The sequence below is a fragment of the Coloeus monedula genome (assembly GCF_965178545.1).
Source record: "Coloeus monedula genome assembly, chromosome: 28".
NCBI lineage: Eukaryota > Metazoa > Chordata > Aves > Passeriformes > Corvidae > Coloeus > Coloeus monedula.
Genome location: NC_138808.1, coordinates 1793262 through 1813409, shown reverse-complemented (window position 1 = coordinate 1813409; position 20148 = coordinate 1793262). Strand labels below are relative to the sequence as shown.

Below are 20148 nucleotides of genomic sequence, written 5' to 3'. Positions count from 1 at the left end.
GCTCTGCCTCGGAGCTGCTCAGTCGTCCCCAGGACCTTGGTAAGTGGCTCGGCAGGGCCGGCCCTGGTGGCCCCCCCCCCCCCCGGCGGCCGTGGTGGCCCGTGGCTACCGGGTCCAGCGGTAGGTGAGGAGGTGAGGGCTGGCGCTGGGCTTGGCAGGGGGGTGGGGGACCCAACCTTGTGTCCCCGCGTCCTCCTCGAGGCTTTGTGTGACTTCAAAGTGGGCGGCCAGAGTTGTCCCCGTGCGGGAAAAGCGCCGGAGGGGTGGCTGGGTCAAGGTGCTGCTCCCCTGAGAGGACCTTGCCTCGGGTCGGGGACGTGTCCTGGCGTCCTGGCTGGTTGTGAGTCCTTGGTGATGGCCTTGGACAGCCCACGTCCGCTCCTGACCCCGATTTTCCATGGTTTTTGGGAGAGCAGCGGGGCCAGCCCGTGGAGTTGGGGACTGTCCCCACCTGGAGCCGGGTTTGGAGCGCGCTGTCCCCGGGATCGCCGTGGTGGCACCACGTGGGCACATCCCCGGTGCCACGTGGAGGGGGACGAAGCCCCAGCCTGGTGGAAAAGGCTCCTCTGAGCTGTGGGGCCGTGCTGGGGGCTCAGGCCTTCCCAGCAAAGGAAACCCAGCCCATTCCTGGAATAAACGGGATTAAAGTTGCGGAGCTGGAGGAGGAAATGATGGGCAAGGATGGGGATGCTCTGCCTGGAACTGGTTTGGGCTGGGAGCTGAACTGGGCGGTGCTGGGGGGGAAGCGCTGGGTGCCAGTGGGGTGACCCTCGCTGTCCCCGTGTCCCCAGGGCAGGATGAAGCTGCTGGCAGCCGTGCTGGTGGCACTCAGCCTGCTCCTCCCCGGAGCCTGGGCCAGCGAGGCCTCCCGGACCTGCATCTTCCAGACCCTCAGCGAGTCCGACAGCGAATTCTGCAGGTGAGCGACACTCCGTGGCCTCTGCCACCCCCTTGGTGTCCCTTGTGTCACCTCCCGGCACGTCCCAGTGTCGCCTTCGCTGTTTTCCTGCTTCTGCCGGGAATCTGGGATGTCTCTGGAGTTGTTCCCTGTCGTGCAGAGGCTTTGGGGGTGACTTTTGCGGCATCAGGGATGGCTGATGTTTTCCATGGAAAACTTCAGGGGAAGGAGGCTGCTTTTCCACAGAATCCTGGGATGGTTTGAGTGGGGAGGGGCCTTAAAACCCATCCGGTTCCAACCCCAGCACCTCCCACTGTCCCAGGCTGCTCCAAGCCCAGTCCAACCTGGCCTTGGGCACTGCCAGGGATCCAGGGGCAACCACAGCTCCTCTGGGAATTCCATCCCAGCCCCTCCCCAGCTCACAGCCAGGAATTCCTTCCCAAAATCTGCTGAACCCCTTGGCAGAGGGAGCAGAGCCTGAGCTTCTGCTCTTCCACCTCTGCATCCCGCAGCTCCTTCCCAGCACCCCAACCCCATCCCGAGCCTGACCTGGCTCCCACCTGCATTCCCACCTCCTCCTCCTCATTTTGCTCCCTCTTCCCTTTTTCCAGGGGGGATTTGGAAGTCATCTACCCCAAGGTGGGCGACGTGAGCTGCTCCTACATCCCCAAGTGCCACGGGTACCGCCAGCAGCTCAGCCACGAGTGGGGCAAGCCCCGCGTCCGCTACCCCTGGGCTAAGAAGGTGAGGCCCCGCTCCGGCTTCTCCGCGTTCCCAAAGGTGGCACCAGGAATTTCCTGGGATCGGGGTGACATTTTTTAGCTTTTTTTTTTTTTCCCCCCTGCATGTCCTCATGGATTCAGGGGTTTGGTTGGAGGCTGAGCTGTGGATAAATGGGATTGCCTTTTTTTTGCTGACATTTTTGTCATTTATTTTTATTTTTTCCTACACTGTGGCCATTAAATCACCTTTTCCCACATTCAGGTATTTTTTTTTTTACTGCCCTGACACCACTTTTATATCTTTTTTTTTGCTACGTTGGCCATTTACTAAATATTTTTTCCACATTGCACCCATTTTGCAGCTATTCCAGCCATGCTGTAGCCACTTAATAATTTATTTTCACCATATCCCCACTTTTCAATTAAGAATATTTCCTGCATCATAACCATCATTTCCCCTATAAGTGCAGCCGTTTATAATTTTCCCTACATTCACTTTTAAAACAATTAATTAAAAGTTTTTATATACTGTATATATTTTTATATACTGTATATATTTAATTAAGTGGCCAGAAGGTAGCAAAGAAATTAATTTATTTTTTTTCTGCTACACGTGGCCACTTAATCATTTAATTTTTTTTCTATTTGTGGCCTCCTAATGATTTGATTTTTTACTCCATCATGGCTATTTTTACAAAAGGAATTAAATGGCCACAATGAAGGAAAAATAGGAATGAAGTGGCCACATGTGGAGAAAATTTTAATTAATTTTATTTCTACGTTGTGGCCACTGAATATTTTTATTTTTTTCTACCTTTTGGCCATTTCAATTTGGTTTCCTCTATTTCGGCCACTTAATTTTTTGGATATTCTGACCACGGATTTTTCACTCCATTGCGGCCGTTTCATTTTTTACCCCAACTCAGCCCCAAAAAATTTCAATTTAACATTTTTTCCGCTGCGGATTTTATTTTTGCAATTTTTTAGTCATCTTTCCAAAGCCATCCCGCTCTCGGGCCGGGCTCTGGGCTCTCCTGCCGATGGATCCCGATGGAATTTGGGATCGGGGGGGGGAGCTGCTGCTGCTGCTGTTCCCTCCTGTCACCACCAGGTGGCAGCATTGAACCGCCCGAGCTCCAGCGCCGCCCGCACTGGGATGCACTGGGATTCACTGGGATTCACTGGGAACGCCGGCATCTCCCGGGGGCTGTGCTGGCGGTGCCGCAGGCAGGGGGAGGGGACAATAACCGGGGTGACACGGGGATCTTTTGGGGGACACCCTGCGCCGTGCTGTGGTCCCAAAGCCGTCCCGGGATGCGGCGGCGTCTCGTAGCGTGTCCGAATCCCAGTGAAATCCTCGCTGGCACCCCAAAAAGCGCCATATCCCAATCATTTCCATAATTCCCATGGCCAGCTGCAGCACTGGGAGCTGATAAGGGAGGTCTCAGCTCTGGTGGCGTTACCTCGGAGCGGGAGCAATCCGTTTTTCCGGCTCTTCCGCGCCGTCTGGGAAGTCTCTTCCCCCTGCGGATCACATGGTTGGAAGTAGAACTTTTCCTTAAAGACATCTGATTCTTCCAAAATAATCCCCCTTCCCGGCGGAGGCTGCAGCACGCGGACCCATCCCCAGCTTTCCAGGAGTTTGAAGTTTCCTAGGAACGTGGGCAGTTGTTTTTCCTTTAATTTTAGTCCTGGAAAGCCAAACAGGGCCGGGAGAAGGGAAGGGACTCTCCGGGATGGTGCCGTGGGCTGTGGGAAGGATTCTGGGGACAAGAGCCAGACCCTTCCGGGCTGTGCCAGCGGGATGTGGGCTGTGCATCCCGGAATCCGCCCGGAGCAGGGAAGGGAATCCGCCCTGGAGGAGCTGGGGGGTGTCACCTGTTTATTTTGGGGTGGGTTTCCAGCTGTGGCTCAGGGCGGGGGGTGGCAGGTCCCCGGGGAGCCCCTGGCACGGCCGGCGGCTCCCGCTGGCATCGGGAATGGCTCCGCTGATGGATTTGGCAGCGTTTCCTTCCAAGACATCTCGGCACATCTTGCGCTGAGGCGGCATCTGAGGACACGGGGCCCTGCCGCTTCCCGGGCTTTGTGGTGGGATTCTCCTCTGGCCGTCCCCAAAACCAGCTCCACACAGCTGGGAATGACCCAGCTGCAGTATCCAAACTGGGAATTCATCTGGGGAAGGGGCTGGGTCGCCTTAAACCCATCACAGCCAGCTGGCTCTGAATTTCTTCAGGGTTTTTTTTTAAATAGGAATATACAATTTTGATAGGAATATGCAATTTTCTTACTCCTGAACCTCTAAGGATGCTTTGGGATAATATTTTTCCCTCCTAAACTCACCCTAAATTGAGTGGGAACAAGAGCTGTGCCAGGGCTGGGGGGTGAGAGTTGTTTTTATGCTTTATGGGGGTATTTCTAAACCCAGGAAATTTGATTATTCCTCATTTATTCCCAAGTGAGAGCGGGAAACTCTGGCAGAGCGAGGTTCTCTCCATCTCCCTGCGGTGCTCCAGTGGGATGCTCCGGCTCAGTGATCCTGGATGGGGTGGGCAGGGCTGGCTGAAGGGCTGGAGTTGCTTTTCCCAGCCAAATCCGTGGCAGAAAATCTCGGGGTTTGAGGATGCAAACTTGTGTAGGAAGTGTCGGCTCTCTGTGGAACACTTTGTCTCTTCAAGAAAAACAACCACCAAAAAAGCCAAATGCGGAGTGTTTGTTTTTCTCTCCAGAAATATTTATCAGTTTTCTGAAGGTGGGGGGAAGGGGGGGGGGGGGATGGGAGGTTTCCCATCTTCATCCCAGACCTTTGGGGTGGGTTTGGGGGTCACCTTTGTGCCCCAAAGTCCCTCCCCGCAGCCTCGATGCTCCTCATTGAAGGAACATCGATGGTTTGGGGTGAAGGAGTTGAAAGTGGGGTGGCATCTTGCAAAGCTGAGCTCTGATGGCAGCAGAGCCTGGCCTGGGGGACTTTAATGCATCATTTTAGGGTGGATTTTAGTATTTTGTGGTGTTTATCCAGTTTAAACTCCGAGCTGTCTGACCCAGCTTTAGAAAACATCAATTCACTGCTCAAACCCCCATTTTTGGGCAGTTTTTAGTGCTGTGAGGGCACCTGTTGTGTGTGGCTGCACCTCTGCGAGCAACAGGCTCGGGAAAAGGTGTCAGGGATGCACTGCCAGGGATGGGAGAGGGGTTATGGATGGCTTGGATACCCTGGAAAAGCTTTAATTGCTCTGTCCTGGTGGGGAGAGGTCTGGGAATGTCTGGAGATGCAGCCCTGGGGTGTTCAGGATGCTGAATCCATGGGAGATGAGCCCTGGGATGTTCTATCCATGGGAGATGAGCCCTGGGGAGTTCAGGGTCTTTGATCCAAAGATCAGCCCTGGGAAGTTCAGGATGCTCCATCCATGGGAGATCAGCCCTGGGATGTTCCATCTATGGGAGATGCAGCCCTGGAATGATCAGGATATTTTATCCATGGGAGATCAACCCTGGGAAGTTCAGGGTCTTTGATCCACGGGAGATCAGCCCTGGGATGTTCCATCCATCGAAGATCAGACCCGGGAAGTTCAGGATGCTCCATCCATGGGAGATCAGCCCTGGGATGCTCCATCCTCACTGGGAAACTCTCCTGAGCACATCCCAATCCCCCTTTGGGTCCCACTGGACCTCGATACCCCAAACATCCAAGCACACCCACAGCACCTTCCCAAAATCCCCAACCCAGGAGCTGCCGGAGGCCCTTTCCCAGGCCGGGGAAGCGGGACAACATCTGGAGCGACGGGAAGCGCGTCCTCCTCGTCCTGCCTCGATATTGCTTTGCTCAAGCAAAAATAAATTGGAAAAGAAAATTGGGCCCTCGCACCAATTTGGGGCAGTTTCTCGATTGTGCAGCGAAGCAAAGCCCCCAACGGTGATGGATCGCTGCATTAACCCGAGGCCGCGTGCCCTGATTCCCTTTTATTACCACTCATGGTGGCAGACAGAAAAACAGATTACGCCGGAGATCAAATCGATAGGAACTTTATTTGCTGGCCTTTTAAAAACATATTTCGGGGCTTTATAAAAACATACGGCAGATGCCAGGGATGGGCCTTGTCTCCTCGTTAAAAAGCAATTTACCTGCGCTGGAGCCGCTACCTTTTACCTGCTCCTCCAGGTTTGTTTTCATCCTGAGGTTTGACAGCTTCCTTGGAGGCTTCTTTCGGCTGTGCCATCAGTTTTTTAAGGATATGGGAAGGAATTGGATTTTTTTTTTTTTTCCCCCCCGACAAAATCTAGAAATAAAATGGGTTTTTTTAGGGTTCCTACCCCAAACCTGACTTTTTTTAAACTTGGTTTTGGAAGAAACCAATCCGAGCAGCCAATTTGCACAACCCTGAGCTGAGCTCCTTCCTGCTGCTCCACAGCTCACTGGGATAAAAGCATTCCCATGCTGGAATGAGCTGGGGCTGGAGCTGGAAAAGCTCCCCCCAGCTGTGGGAGCCATGGGATGAGACCCTCGAGGGCGGCTTTGAGCTTCACCCAGCAGCTTTTTGGGCCTGGACCCATAACCAGCACCCAGGGCTGCTGCTGTGGGGCTGGAGGGGTCCTCCTGTGCCTTTGGGAATCGGAGCTCAGGGAGGGAAGAGCAGGAGAAGGAGCTGCTCCCAGGAATCCACGGACAGTCCACCCTGGTTCTGTCGCAGCCTTGTCCCCGATTGTCCCCCTTTTGTGAAGCGCTTGGTGGCCTGGCTGGGGACAGGCCTGATTTATGAAGGGTTCTGTGCTCCGGGGGCTGGATCCCATTATTTGGGCAATCACTGGTGTGAGGAAATTCATTAATCTTAACAAAGGCAAGGGCAGCTCTGCTCCATCTCCTCCTCCCCGGGCTGGAGGTGCTGCAGCGGTGGCAGGAGGGGACAAGGCGCAGCTGGCTGGGGAGGGACCTTTCCGTGGCACTCAGGTTCCATCCCAGCCTGGTTTCAGAGGGTGGTTTTGAAGCAGAAGATTCCTGACAGTTTGTGTATCCCTGCTGGCTCGTGGAGCCGTCTGGAGCTGAGGAGCCACCAGCGTGGTTTTCTCCCTCTCTCAATCCTGTCTGGGCTCCTCAGAAACAATGGGCCAACATTCCTTCCCGCTGCTGTCAGCCCGAGATTCCCGGGATTAGCCCAAGCCCCCGGTGATGAGCCCCTCCCTCGCTCTGGCCCCACTGGGCTGGGTTCCCATGGCCCGGGACGGCTCGGTGGCATTCCAGCATCCCGCACTTCAGAGAGGGAATGGTGTGAGGGATCTGAGCTTCCAGAGGGCCTCTCTGAGGGCTTTAGAGTTGGGTGGCAAAGCCAAAATAAATGTGTGTGCCGAGGGCTCTCTGTGCTGCCTCAGCCCTGTCCTCTGCTGAACCCCCCCCCCGCCGCCGCTTCCATGCGGGATTGACTCGGGATGTGACCCCTCTGAGCCAAGCACTGCTTGAATTCCCACCTTTTGGAGAAGCACAGGAGGGTTTTCCCCTCGCTGGCAATGGCCGGAGTGGTTTAACAACATCACAGGAGGTGTCATCCCCCAGCGGGCCCTCGTCCCACCGGAGGGGACCGGCGGGCAGCTGGTGCCGCGCGCCAGGGGAGCCGCGTTCCATGAGCAATCCTGGCAGGAATGTCACTTCTCATCCGTCTCCTGACCTCGCCGTTCGCCGGACCTTTAACCATCCCGGACAAACAACGTTCCCCTGGAGGCAGGAGGGCCGGGAAGCACCTCCAGGTCATCCCCGTGCGCCGGCATCTCCCGCTCGCTCCTCGGTTTTTCGGCAGCAAAAAAACGTTTGAAGGCGCCGCAGATTTTTTTCCCTTTGATCCCTGTAAACACTATACAGTAATCAAAGTTTAAGCTGCTTTGGGTGAAATAATTGCTTAACAATCATATAAGACAAAGTGATTCAACAAATGACAATTAGGACTTGTGATCTACGGAACAGATGCATTCAGTGTAGCATATTATAATGTGCTAATAGGAGATTGACAGCACAATAATAGGAGAGAACAGCCACTCAGCCTATAATTCCCAACCAAATGTGAGGCTGTCCACAGAGCTCAAATCCGAACAGGCTGTAAAATTAGAGGTAAGAAGGCACAAGTTTCACAAAGACTCATTAGCAGGTTGGCTGTGAATTTCCAAGGAAGGGGGGAAAATTCCTGCTGGAGGATTTGCTCGCGAAAGGAAGGAAGGAAGGAAGGGGAGGGAGGGGGGGACCTCAACCTCCGCACATTGGGAATGAGTAACCTGTGTCACACTGGGCTCCAACAGGCTGGAGCTGCCGCTGTTGCCGGATGCCAGCCAGGTTTTGGAGCGGAGGGTGGCTCCCGTGCCGTGGCAGCATCCGGATCCCGCTGCCAGGGGTTGGGAAGCGTCGCTCGGTGTCACCGTTCCGCGGGGGACGCGCGGAGCCGCCGACGGTGTGAAGGACCAAATGAAATTAAGGCTGATATGAGCACGGAGCTCCACCGGGCATTCCCGACGGGAATTGGGCACTTCCCAAGCCTTAAATGATACTGATGGGTGACAGGGGCACCCTTTAGCCCTGTCCATGGGAATTAAGGCTTGTGCTGCTCTTCTCTTTGGGGACATCGGGGGACGGGGACGTGTGCGGGAGTGGAGCTGTCAATCTCCACAGCCCCGGCACATGCAGAGGCAGGAGCTGGGATCCATCCCTGAGCCCCTCCGCACCCTGGGATAACGTTCTCTGTGTGTGCTGCTCTCTCCTCTCTGCTTCCCCAGCAGCTTTGGAGGCAGAGAGATCAAAGGAACTTAAATTTCCAGCTCTGGTGACAAACCAGATTTTTCAGCTTGTCTCGTCCTTCCCGTGCCCCGTGCACGTGTTCCACCAACATGGAATTTGGCCATGGTTTATTATGAAATAAACATGCCAGGAAATGCACTTTTTGTGCATGGGGGAGGATGGGAAGGTTTGGTAATTAAAACTTCCATCCATCAACGCTTTGCTCCCAGAGATAATTGTGCTGCTCCCGCAGATGTATGTTTTGTACGGAATTAACCGGTGGAAATTGGAGCTGGTGTGTCTGAGGGCATGGGATGTGCCACGGGCTGTCCAGAAGTCCACTGGAATATCCTGGGGAAGGTGTGATCATGCTCTGGTTGGGAATTTGTTGGGAATTTGGCCTTTTTGTCCCCGTTTATTGCATGGGCAAGTGCTTCATATCCACTTTATTTTCGCCTGCTACTCCCAAAGCTGCAGGGATGCACCTGCCAGGTGGGGCTGGCATAAAAAATAGGGATTTTCCACGAATTTTATTAATTGCAGAGCCAGACTGTGTTGTAGAAACAGATGAATCCATTGAAAACAACCTGATTCTTCTTTCCCCCTGCCCCATCTTCGGGATTTTCCCGGGATGCCACAGCCAGTGATGTGCCAGCGTGGGCGTCAGGCACTCGGAATTTCAGAGCCTTTAGCCGAGGTGACACCGGAGAAAAAGCCACAAAGATCCCTCCCCTCATCCCAACTCCACGATTTATTTTTGAGGAGACCCTCGGGAAGCGCTGCCCCCACAGAGCCTGGAGCCAGAAGGCAGAGCCCGTCTGGGTTTCAGAGCTCCCACGGGGGGCTCGGTGGCAGATCAATGAGCCCCGTGGGGACCTGTCACCCTCGTGGTGTCTCCTGACATCCCCCGGACCCGCCTGGGCTTTTTCAGAAGGAATTAACGGCGCTTTGGGTGGGCAGGAGGGTTGATAGCAGCAGGCAGGTTCCTCCCGATGCTCCTGGCGCTTGAAAATTGAATTTGTGGGGTTTGGAATTGTGTTTAATTGTGGGGGAGCTGGGCATGGCTCCTCTTCATCTTCCTCATCTCCCTGGCATCCTCCTCGTCCCCCCAGCAGCCTCCCCAGCTCCTCCTGATTCCGTGGTGGGCCCCTGCTCCACAGCTCTGGCCTCGGACTTGGCTTAGGCTGGAAAAGGCTCTGGAACCTCTGGAATACCGGGCTGGGTGGATTGGGAGGGGGGCTCTCTCTCTGCTCAGTCACTCTCCCCGTTCCAGGCAGGTGTTGCTCTCCCCGATTTTCAGAGGGCTCTGGGAGCAGCCAGGCTCTCCTGGGTTTCTCTGGGATGTGACAAGGATGAAAATCTGGGAATTGGGAATTGCTGGGTGGAGGGCAGTGAGGTGTGGGATTGGTGTTGGCCTGGCAAACACACCCTGACCCTGCTGCCACCCTCCCGTGGGATTATCCCAGCAGCTCCCAGCCCGTCTCTGGCATCTGGGATGCCTCCAGCCTGCTCTGAGCCCGAGTTTTGGCAGTGGCCGCCCTTTGGCAGCCCTTGCCAAGGCCCTTCCTGGCAGGGAATCCTGCTCCGTCCTGCTCTGCCGCTCCAGCCGCACTTCCCAAACATCACCTCCCACTCCAGGGAGCATCCCGGGGAGCTCAGCCTCACCCCTGGCCTCGGAGCATCATTCCCGGGAGCCTTCCCTCCTCCCCTGCAGCTTCTTCCCGGTGCCTCCCCGCCAGCACAGGAGCCTTTTTTTTTCCATGGATGAGTAATTCCTCCCAATTTGGGGGCTCCTTCCTGCGCTGTAACAACCCCGAGCTCGCGCCTGCCTTTTTCCAGCTGCCAATCTGCAGCAGAAATTCCCTTTTTTTTTTTTTTTTTTTCCTTTCCCCTTTTCCCTTTTCCCGGCGGGGGGGGAGGTGGGGGGATCTCGGTTATACAATCCGGGCTTGGGGCGACTATTTTGGATCCCTCCTTCCTGCCTCCAAACTGCAGCTCCGAATGTGACAAGTTACAAAACACTTGAGTCATTTCTCTCTCTCTCTCTCTCCTCTCTCTCTCTCGAGCGCTGCCTTTTTCCCCCACCAGGGTTTGGGTTGGTTTAAAGGGAAAAGAAGAAGAAAAAAAAAAAAAGCAGCGGGATGAGGATGGGGATGGGGATGAGGATGAGGAAGGGGGGGGAAAAGGCGGCTCCCAGCGTTCCCTCCCAGCCCGGGGGGCTGCGGGCAGCCCCCCACGCAGGGGAACTCGCGGGGTGTTTATGTAAGATGCTCATGTTCTGCTGAGCTGCAGCGAGAGCTGTTGTCGATTCCCAGGAAAACCCACGCTGCCCACGTAGGATCTCCCGAGCAGGGTTGTGTAACGGGGAGCCAGGCAGCCGGGGGGGGCAGGGGGGGGTCGGGAGATCCTGCCTGAGGCGGGGAGGGGGGGTTGGAAAGCGGGGATAGATGGAATTTGGAGGAGTGGGAAAAGTCCGGCTGCTGGGATGTGCTGCGGGTGCCTCGCCAGGAGGGTGCGGGGTGCTCAGGGGGTCGTGCCCCGGGCTGGTCTCACCTCTCAGCACAGATTTGGAATGAATTGAGTCACTGGGTGACTTCCCAGCAGCCCCGTTTCCTTGGATCTCGGGAGAAAAGGGATTTTTGTGATGAGATTCGGTGTTGGACTCGAGGAAAACATCACTGATGTCGGCTTGATGGAGGAGGTGGCCTGATCCTGAGCGCTCCCGGAGCTCGTGGGATCATCACAAGGGGAGGGTCAGGCTGGAGATCGGCAGGAATTCCCTCGTGGGAAGGGAGGTTTGGAGTCCCCGTCCCTGCAGGTGTCCAAGGAAGGGCTGGATGTGGCCCTCAGGGCCCCGCGCTGGTGACAAGGTTGGGCTCAGTGATCCTGGAGCTCTTTTCCAACCTGAATGATCCCACAATTTGGGGGAAATTCCCTCATTTCCCACTGTCCCCCGTGGATTCACATCACCAGCCTCAATATCCGAGCTGGGGCCACATCCGCAGCTCCAAAATCGCCATTTCAGTGCTTTTTTCCTCTAAATACCAAAAATCCAGGAGCGCTGGTGGCTTGTGCTGCTCCAGCCCTCTCGGGGTGCTGGGATCGGAGTTGTGAGTGCAGCGTTACATTTTTATCCCTATTTATTCATGCAGAACAGAGGCGCGGGGCGAGGCGCCCTGCTCGGGAGCGCTGCTCTCCATGAGAACGCTCCTTCATTTCCATCCTCCCTCCTTCCCCACAACTGAATTTACCCGGGTTATTTTTATTCCTCATGTGTATTTTTAATTTAAAAAAAAAAAAAATTAAAAAAAAATGTTGGGGGAAGGGGAGGAGAAGAGAAAAAAATAATAATAAAAAAAAACCCCAACCCAGCCATCACCACCCGTCTAAATTCACCTTATTTTTACTTCCATTCAAATTTCCCCTCCGGAATTTTGATAAGCCGGGGAAAAAAAATGAGGCGCACAAGGGAGCTTCACCTGAGGGGAGAGCCGAGGCCCGGGGATGAGGGGGAGGAATGTGTTTTGGGGCAAAGAGTAAGTTTAGAACTATTTTTCTCTTAACTGGAGCACTTAGCTGCGCTGCAAGCCATTCATCTTGTGCTTTAATAACTCGTTCTCCCTGCAAGATGGGCTATCACAGCCCTGGATATTGCTTTTCTTGGGATCCAGGATCAAAGATGGATCTGCTTCCTCTAATAAAACACGTTTTCATTGGAATTGAGATGATTTTCCACGCACTGCTTTTCCCCTTTAGTTTGGGTGCTGAGCTCTTTGCCCCGAATCCCCCTTGCTGGCCTGGAATTTGTTTATTTTCCCTTCCCAAACGACAGAAACAGAAATTCCCTCATTTTCCCCCATCCCAGGGGAGTTCCAGGTGCTGCCATTTGCCTTGGGCCACCTCTGATCAATGGATAGATCAGATATTTACGATTTATAGAGGATATTTTCCACCCAGGGGGTCTGTCCTGCTGTGGGAGCTGATGCATTTTTGGGCTATCACGGCGTTTGTGACCGTTTTATCCTTTTCCTGCCACTTTTTTATCAACAACTCATCCCCCGGAGCAAACATTTCCCCGTGCAGCAGCTTGTGCTTGTCCCCCGGGGGCTCTGACGAGTTTGCAGGGCCTCGAGGCCGGGCCGGGGAAGGAGGCTGGGAGCGTTTGGAATCCTGGAAGGTTTTTTCCGGGAGCAGAGGGAGCTCTCGGCTCGCGGCTCCGCCGCTTCCCCGGCGCCGCCTCGCCGGGGTTCAAATCCTGAAACAAAACTTGTCCCTTTCATGTTCCCCTCGCCCGACTGTCTCTTAACTACGCATTTGATCTCGGCATCTCCGCGAGAAGGTTCAGAGCCTGAGCAGGGATTAATGGGAAGCGGGAATTAATGGGAATTAAGCGGCGGATCAAAGCGGCCGCGTCGCGGGCGGCGTTCGGGGGGCCGGCAGCGGCGGTGGCCGTGGGGGCGACGCTCCGGGGTGGCTACCGGGGGACACAGGGGGCACGGGGAGGTGGCTCCCGGTGCCTTCGCCTCCAGCGGAGCACGGGGTGAAGGCACCCGGCAGAGGGTCCGTGTCCCGCTGCAAGGGACTGTCACCTCCACGCCACGCCTTGGGGGGGGCTCGTGGCTTTCCCTCCAGGGGTTTTCCAGAGTTCGGGAATGCTGGAGGCTGCCACGCTTCCCGCAGCGCCGGAGCCCACGGGCGAGCGGCGGGAATTCCCTGGTTAAACAAATATTTGGGGAGTGGGAAGGGGGGGGGGGGGGGAGCAGCGCTGCCGAGGTTCCCAAAATGCTGAGCCCCCCCAAAATGCTGAGCCCCCCCCCCAAAATACTGCAGCCCCGCAAAATTCTGAGCCTCCCAAAATGCTGAGCCCCCAAAATTCTGAGCCCCTCAAAGTGCTGAGCCCCCCCAAAATGCTGAGCCCCCCCAAAATGCTGAGCCCCCCCAAAATGCTGAGCCCCCCAAAATACTGCAACCCCGCAAAATTCTGAGCCTCCCAAAGTGCTGAGCCCCCCAAAGTGCTGAGCCCCCCAAGGTGCTGAGCCCACCAAAATACTGCAACCCCACAGAATTCTGAGCCCCCCAAAGTGCTGAGCCTCCCCAAATGCTGAGCCCCCCCAAAATACTGCAGCCCCACAAAATGCTGAGCCTCCCAAAATGCTGAGCCCCCCAAAGTGCTGAGCCCCCCAAAATGCTGCAGCCCCTTGAGATACTTCAGCCCCCAAAATTCTGCAGCCCCCCCAAGACACCGAGCCCTCCCATCCTGCTGAGGCCCCCAAAATGCTGCAGCCCCCCATGATCCTGCAGCCCCCCAAGGTGCTGAGCCCTCCAAAATTCTGCAGACCCCAAATGCTGCAGCCCCTTGAGATGCTTCAGCCCCTCAAATGGCTGCAATCCCTTAGGATTCTGCAGCCCCCCCCAAAATTCTGCACCCCCAAGATGCTGCCCAGCCCCTTCCCCAGCACTCACAGCCCAGAGGGAGGATGATGGCAGAGCCAGGATGAGCCTGGGGTGGGAGCAGCGTCTTGCACCCACCAGATTTGCAAAATCAGAGTTTTTCTCCACTGAACTCCCACCTGGACCCGGCTGTTTTGGGGGGATAATCCCGGGTGGGAGTGGGGGGCACGTGCCAGCTCCGGGGTCAGGATTGAGTTCTGCTCAAGGCTTTGCCCTGGTTTGTGGTGCGGCTGCTGGACCTCGTCCTGTCCTCGCTGCTCCCGGGAGTTCTCCCAGCTCAGGGAGGGGCAGGTCACGCACAGCCGAGGGATTTGCCAGATTTCTTCCAGCTGGAGTGAAAAGCCCGGGAATTTGGGTGGGGAGCTGGCCGTGAGGGAGAAGCAGGGCTCCCGGTGTTTGGGAGAGGAGCAGTTTGGCTGCTGGGCTTGTGGTCAGAGTCCGGCCTTTCCCGGGATATCCATGAGATGAGCTGCTGCAGGAGAGGCAGAGAGGGAGAGAGGGAGCTGCCACCTGGCACCTTTCCCGTTGGAAAGGGAAAGAATGTTTGGAAAACAGGACTTTTGTTACCTTTTGGTCTTCTCTTGTTGGAATGTCGCTGCAGGGACAGAGGAGAGAAGTGCAAAGCCACTCTGGCCACTGCAGTGACCGCGGCCTTCACGTGCGTGGTTTTCCCAGCAAAATCCAGTGTTGGGGAGAGGGAGAGCTGCAGGTGGATGAGGGGGGGTCCCCGTGGGGTCCCCACCTGAGCGATGCCACCTGTGCCCCATCCAGGCACCTGCCAGAGGCTGCATCCCTGATCCCTGAACATCCTGATCCCTGAGCATCCTGATTCCTGAGCATCCTGATCCTTGAGCATCCTGATCCCTGAACATCCCGATCCTTAAGCATCCTGATCCTTGAGCATCCTGATCCTTGAGCATCCTGATCCTTAAGCTTCCTTATCCCTGAACATCCTGATCCCTGAACATCCTGATCCTTGAGCATCCTGATCCCTGAGCATCCTGATCACTGAGCATCCTGATCCTTGAGCATCCTGATCCTTGAGCATCCTGATCCCTGAACATCCCGATCCTTAAGCACCCTGATCCCTGAGCATCCTGATCCCTGAGCATCCTTATCCATGAACATCCCAATCCCTGAGCATCCTGATCCCTGAACATCCTGATCCTTGAGCATCCTGATCCCTGAGCATCCTGATCCCTGAACATCCTGATCCTTGAGCATCCTGATCTCTGAGCATCCTGATCCCTGAGCATCCTGATCCATGAACATCCTGATCCCTGAACATCCTGATCCCTGAACATCCTGATCCTTGAGCATCCTGATTCCTGAGCATCCTGATCCTTGAGCATCCTGATCCCTGAGCATCCCAACCCCTGAGCATCCCGATCCTTGAGCATCCCGATCCCTGAGCATCCCAGCCTCCGAACATCGTCACCATGTCACCCATGTCCCACCCAGGCACCTGCCAGTGGCTGCACTTGAAGTTTAAGCCCCAACAGATGCCACCTTTCCAGGAAAATCCTTTATAAACCGTTTAATCACCCGCATCCAGGGTAGGAATTGCTCTCCAAGGGTTGTTTTTCCTGAGGGCCCGAGGCCATGAGGCAGAGCTGTGGCCGAGGAAGGGGGTGAAAGTCTCTGCCCCCTCTTTGCACACCTCAGCACACCGAAAAAACCTCCTCCACGAGGGCAGCCGTGCAATTCAAACCCCACCACGCACACACACGAACCCGTGGCAGGCTCCAAACAGTGAATTAAATGAGGATGAAAGGCAAATGCCAGCTCTGGCAAAACCCTAGGAAAGGAGCCATCAGCTCTCCACAACGTCCTGGGATTTTCAAGCCACGCCAATGGAATTTGGCCGCTTCATTTCATTCACTGTCAATCAGCGTCGCTGCCACTGATGCTTCCTCCTCTTTTTAGATCCCCCATTTCTTTTGGCGATGCCCAGAGCGCAGTTGTATCCCAGCCAGGCAGCCCTCATCACCAAGCGATTAAATCATCGGGAAAAAAACCAGGAGAGACGGCTCCTCTCAGACATAATAGTAAAAAGGGGGTGGCGGGGACAGGGAGGGGGGCGACGGCTCCGGGTCTATTTCTGCTCTGATGTGTCCTGGCGCCGCCGGAGCCTTCCCTGGATGCCGAGCTGTGCCGGCGATCACCAGGTGGCAAAGAGGGATGTGCAGGGAAGGCTCCTGCACCGAGCTGGGTTTTCCCGGTGTCCCAAAGTCCCTGGTCCAAGGGGTTGGTTCTGTTTTGGGGCCGGCTCCTGTCGGAGCCGTGCCGGGTTCCCGTGGGCACCGTCACTGTGTGGAGGGATTGGAGTGTTGGGGAATGTGGGTGTCACGCCTGGGCCTGAGCATTCCGACATCCAAGGGTCCTGATCCCTGAGCATCCTGATCCCTGAACATCCTGACATCCAAGGGTCCTGATCCCTGAGCGTCCTGATCCCTGAGCATCCTGATCCCTGAGCATCCTGATCCCTGAACATCCTGACATCCAAGGGTCCTGATCCCTGAGCATCCTGATCCCTGAACATCCTGACATCCAAGGGTCCTGATCCCTGAGCATCCTGATCCCTGAACATCCTGACATCCAAGGGTCCTGATCCCTGAGCATCCTGATCCCTGAACATCCTGACATCCAGGGGTCCTGATCCTTGAGCATCTGGATTCCTGAACATCCTGATCCTTGAGCATCCTGGTCCCTGAACATCCCAGTCTCTGAATATCCTCACCCCTGAGCATCCCGGTCCCTGCACATTCCAACCTCCAAGGATCCTGACCTCTGAGCATCCTCACCCCCAGGGCATTCTGATGCCTGAGCTTTCCATCCTCTGAGTATCCCACCCTCTGAACACCCCAGCCTTTGGGAATCCTGGTCCCTGAGCATCCCAGCCTCCAAGCATCCCATCCCCTGAGCATCCTGACCCCTGAGCACCCTGGCTCTGATCATCCCAGCGCCTGAGCATCCCTCTCTCCAAGCATCCTGACCCCTGATCATCCCGACCTCCAGTCATCCCAGCCTCTGATTGTCCCAGGCCCTGAGCATCCCGACCTCTGAGCATCCCGACCCCGTGCCTTCCCCCAGGGCAGCTTCCTCCCAGCCTCTAAAATCGAGTGCTTTAATAACGGGCTGTAAAGGGACCGTGGAGAGAGGGGGGAAATAATTGTGTGATCCAGGGTTATCAGTTCACCAAGTGTTTCCTGCCCTGGATTTGGCCATTCCCAGGATAACACAGAGCTATGAGGGCTGCCTTAATGAAAGCGCCTGTCCCTGGGAAACACCAGTGCGACCATTCCAACCCTGATGTGTCCGAGTGTTTCTGGGCCCCTTTTTCCTGCAGGAATTTGCAGCAGCAGCAGCGTGACCCTGGCTTTGTGTGTGCCAGTGCTGGGCTGTTGGAAGCTGCTTTAATTGATGTTATGGTTGTTTTTATTTATTTTTAAGGATTTTACGTTGAAACATAAAAATTTAGGAAATCCCACCTTGCTCATCACATCCCTGGGGCTGCTCCAGCCGCTACCACCACACCTCTGTCCCGAGTGCCAAAGTTGGGCTCAGATCCCAGCTTTTCCCACACGGAACAAAACCCTTCGGGGTGGGAATCCAAAACTTGCCATCCCAAGGGACTGTCCCCAAGTGGCTGCACATCCCGGCTGGGGAGCGCTGGCTCCGGGGGATTGTTTGTTTGGGAAATAGGATCAGAACTAAGCCGTGGAGTGCTGGCATGACCGCCGAGTGGGGCAGCGCAGGGCTGGGCCAGCCACTGCTTTTCCATTCCAGAAATGTCACTGAGTCACGAATGACTCACGATTATAATGGGAGACATTTCCAACCCGGCGCATGACTCGGAGACGTCTTGCAGGGATGTTAGAGCTGTTTGTAAAGTCCAGGCCTCGCCCTGGCTCTGTCCCTCCCTCCCTGGCTGCTTTGTGTCCCCCCCGTTGGCCAAGGTGACACCACCCAGCGTGTGGTGGCAGCCGGGATGTGCCTGAGGATGCTCATCCGTGTCCCGTGGGATCGGGGGGACATTCCATGGGATCAGGGGGACGCATTAAGGCTCCCCATCAGGTGACAGGTGTCTATTAAAGTGACTCCCATCACCGCTGCCTCCGGCCTGCCCTTGACCCGGGGCTGGCCCAGCAGACAGCTCCGTGTCACGCGTGACCTCTGTGGGTGACCTCAGCGCCGAGGTGGCCGTGGCTCCCGGGATTTTGGCTGCCAGAGGGGCAGCAGGGGAGGGATCTGTGTCTGAGCATCATCTGGGTTTGCTCTGCCGCCGTTCCCTCCTCTTCCCACACAGGGAAATCGTCCTTCCCGCTCCTGGGAAGGTGGATGAGGTGTCCCCCCCTCGGGGATGCGGTGGCACCCAGCGGCAGCGCTCCCCTCGCAGATTCCTCAGCACCTCCTCTTCCCACAGCTCGCCTCATCCCAGCCTCCAGAGCCAATTAATTAAGTAGGATTGGTATGAACGAGATGAGGGAGGTGTTTGATCCAGTCAGACCAGTCCAGGGCTCTGGGGTGACCGCTGTGGGTCGGTGCCGGCGCCGTTCCCGGTGCGATGCCGCGAGCTGGGCTCGGGGAGCCGCGCGCTTCCCTCCTCGCTGGAAATACTTTCTCACCAAATAGCATTAAATATTCCTGAGCTGTGAACATCTTGGACTGATTTTATTTTCCATAAATAAACTTGTTGGGAGATATTTGGAGATGGGCCTAAGCTGCAGAGCTTGGACTGGCTCCCAAATCTCGCTGCTGTTTGGGCTCGAGGGGTTGGTTCAGGATTGTTTCGAGCTTTATTTCGCTTTCAAGGGGTTGGGATTGAAGAAGTGCCCTCAAACGGGACCCTCTCCGTGCATTCCCAAAATTCCTGATCCCCTCAAATGCTGTTGATGGTGGGAGGGGGGATCACAGGTGTCCCTTCACCTCCAGACACGGCTGTAGGGTTGTATCTATAGGGGCTGGGCATTTTGGGAGCGGCATTTCCAGTGGAACCAGCTGAATTCTTCCAGAGGTACCAAATCCCAGTTTTTTTGGAGTGGAACTGTGGATGCTCCACGTTTTAGGCACTGTGGGGTTTTGGGGTGCAAATCTTTCCTTGTCGCACAGACAAGGTGCCCCTTGCCGAGATGCCTCCAGCCTATCCCAGCTTCTTGCTGGAATTTCTTTGCTTTCCAGATTGGACAAAAGAAAAAGCAGAAAAAGAGAGATTTAAAAAAAACAAAGGAAAAAAACACAAAACAAACACCCCAAAATAAACACAACCAAACAATGACGTTTGTTTATTTTCCAATGGGGAAACCAAGTGGGAGAGCTGCAAGGACGTGTTTGCAAACCTGCTCCCGGCACGGCGCATCCAGAGGAGGCCGGATCCGGATCCGCGGGGCAGGGAGGTTGAATTCCCTTCCTTTCCCGGCAGGGCCGAGCGTTTCCCGCTCGTCCCTGTGCCTGATTAACAGTGACAAGGACAGGATTGCTCTTTTGGTGAGCGCACACGCTCCCCAAACCCCCGGCCGTCCCTCAGCCTCTCCTTCCCTTCTTCTCCCTCGGTCGCCAGGTTTATTCCAGAGGAAGAGGAGTCTGATCCACCCCCTAAACTCTGTCACATCCTCATTAATTTGGCCATGTCTGCCCTGCTCGCCTTAGGGAAGCGTCACATTTTTAACGAGGCTCCGGGGGGGCCGTCACGGGCGACGGCTTCGTTTTGACAGCTGAGGTGGGAAAGGTGCAGCGTCAGGGTTTGCTCCAACACCGGGAATTTTGTCTCGGCTTCGTTTCACCCGGGATGAGGCCGCTGCTCCTGGGGTTCCTGGGGGTTTAAAGCTGAGATGGGCGTGGACCCGGAGCCAAGGGGTGCTGCTGGTGGGATTGTCACTGGAATCCCGGCCTGAGGCACTTCCAAGCTTTTAGGAGAAGCCCAGGATTTGGCACCATGGCTCAGGACCAGCTGCCCTGGCTAATCCTGTCCAGTTCTGCTTTTTTCCCGACATTGTTCCCAAACTCGATCATTTTGCAGTGAAATCTCACGGCATGGTCTTATTCCCAAAGAATATAGTGAATATATCTATATTCCAAATGATCTTATATGAATTCCATATATTCCCAATTTAATTTTAAATTGATTTATAATTTTTAGTAATAAATGATGTCTTTTCCCAACACATTAGATACAATATTTTATTTTCCCACTATATTATATATAATACAGCTTCCAGTACATTATATCTAATAATACCGAAATGCATTATTTTACAGCTTATAAAATACTACTTTTATTTTATATTCCACGTATTTCATGCTCTATCTGGCACTGCATCCCTGAGCGT

The 20148-nt window shown here is 55.2% G+C and overlaps 1 protein-coding gene across 1 annotated transcript in view; it reads left to right on the top strand.

Annotated features, from left to right (window-relative positions):
• Nucleotides 1-797: 797 nt before the first annotated feature.
• The window catches only part of PEBP4 (phosphatidylethanolamine binding protein 4), a gene marked incomplete at both ends in the record, with an annotated part of 70029 nt that continues 50678 nt past the window's right edge, over nt 798-20148 (top strand). Inside the window, 2 exons of the mRNA XM_082298413.1 lie at nt 798-919; nt 1510-1642. Of these exons, the coding sequence (XP_082154539.1) occupies nt 798-919; nt 1510-1642 (255 nt within the window). The remainder of the gene's footprint in view (nt 920-1509; nt 1643-20148) is intronic.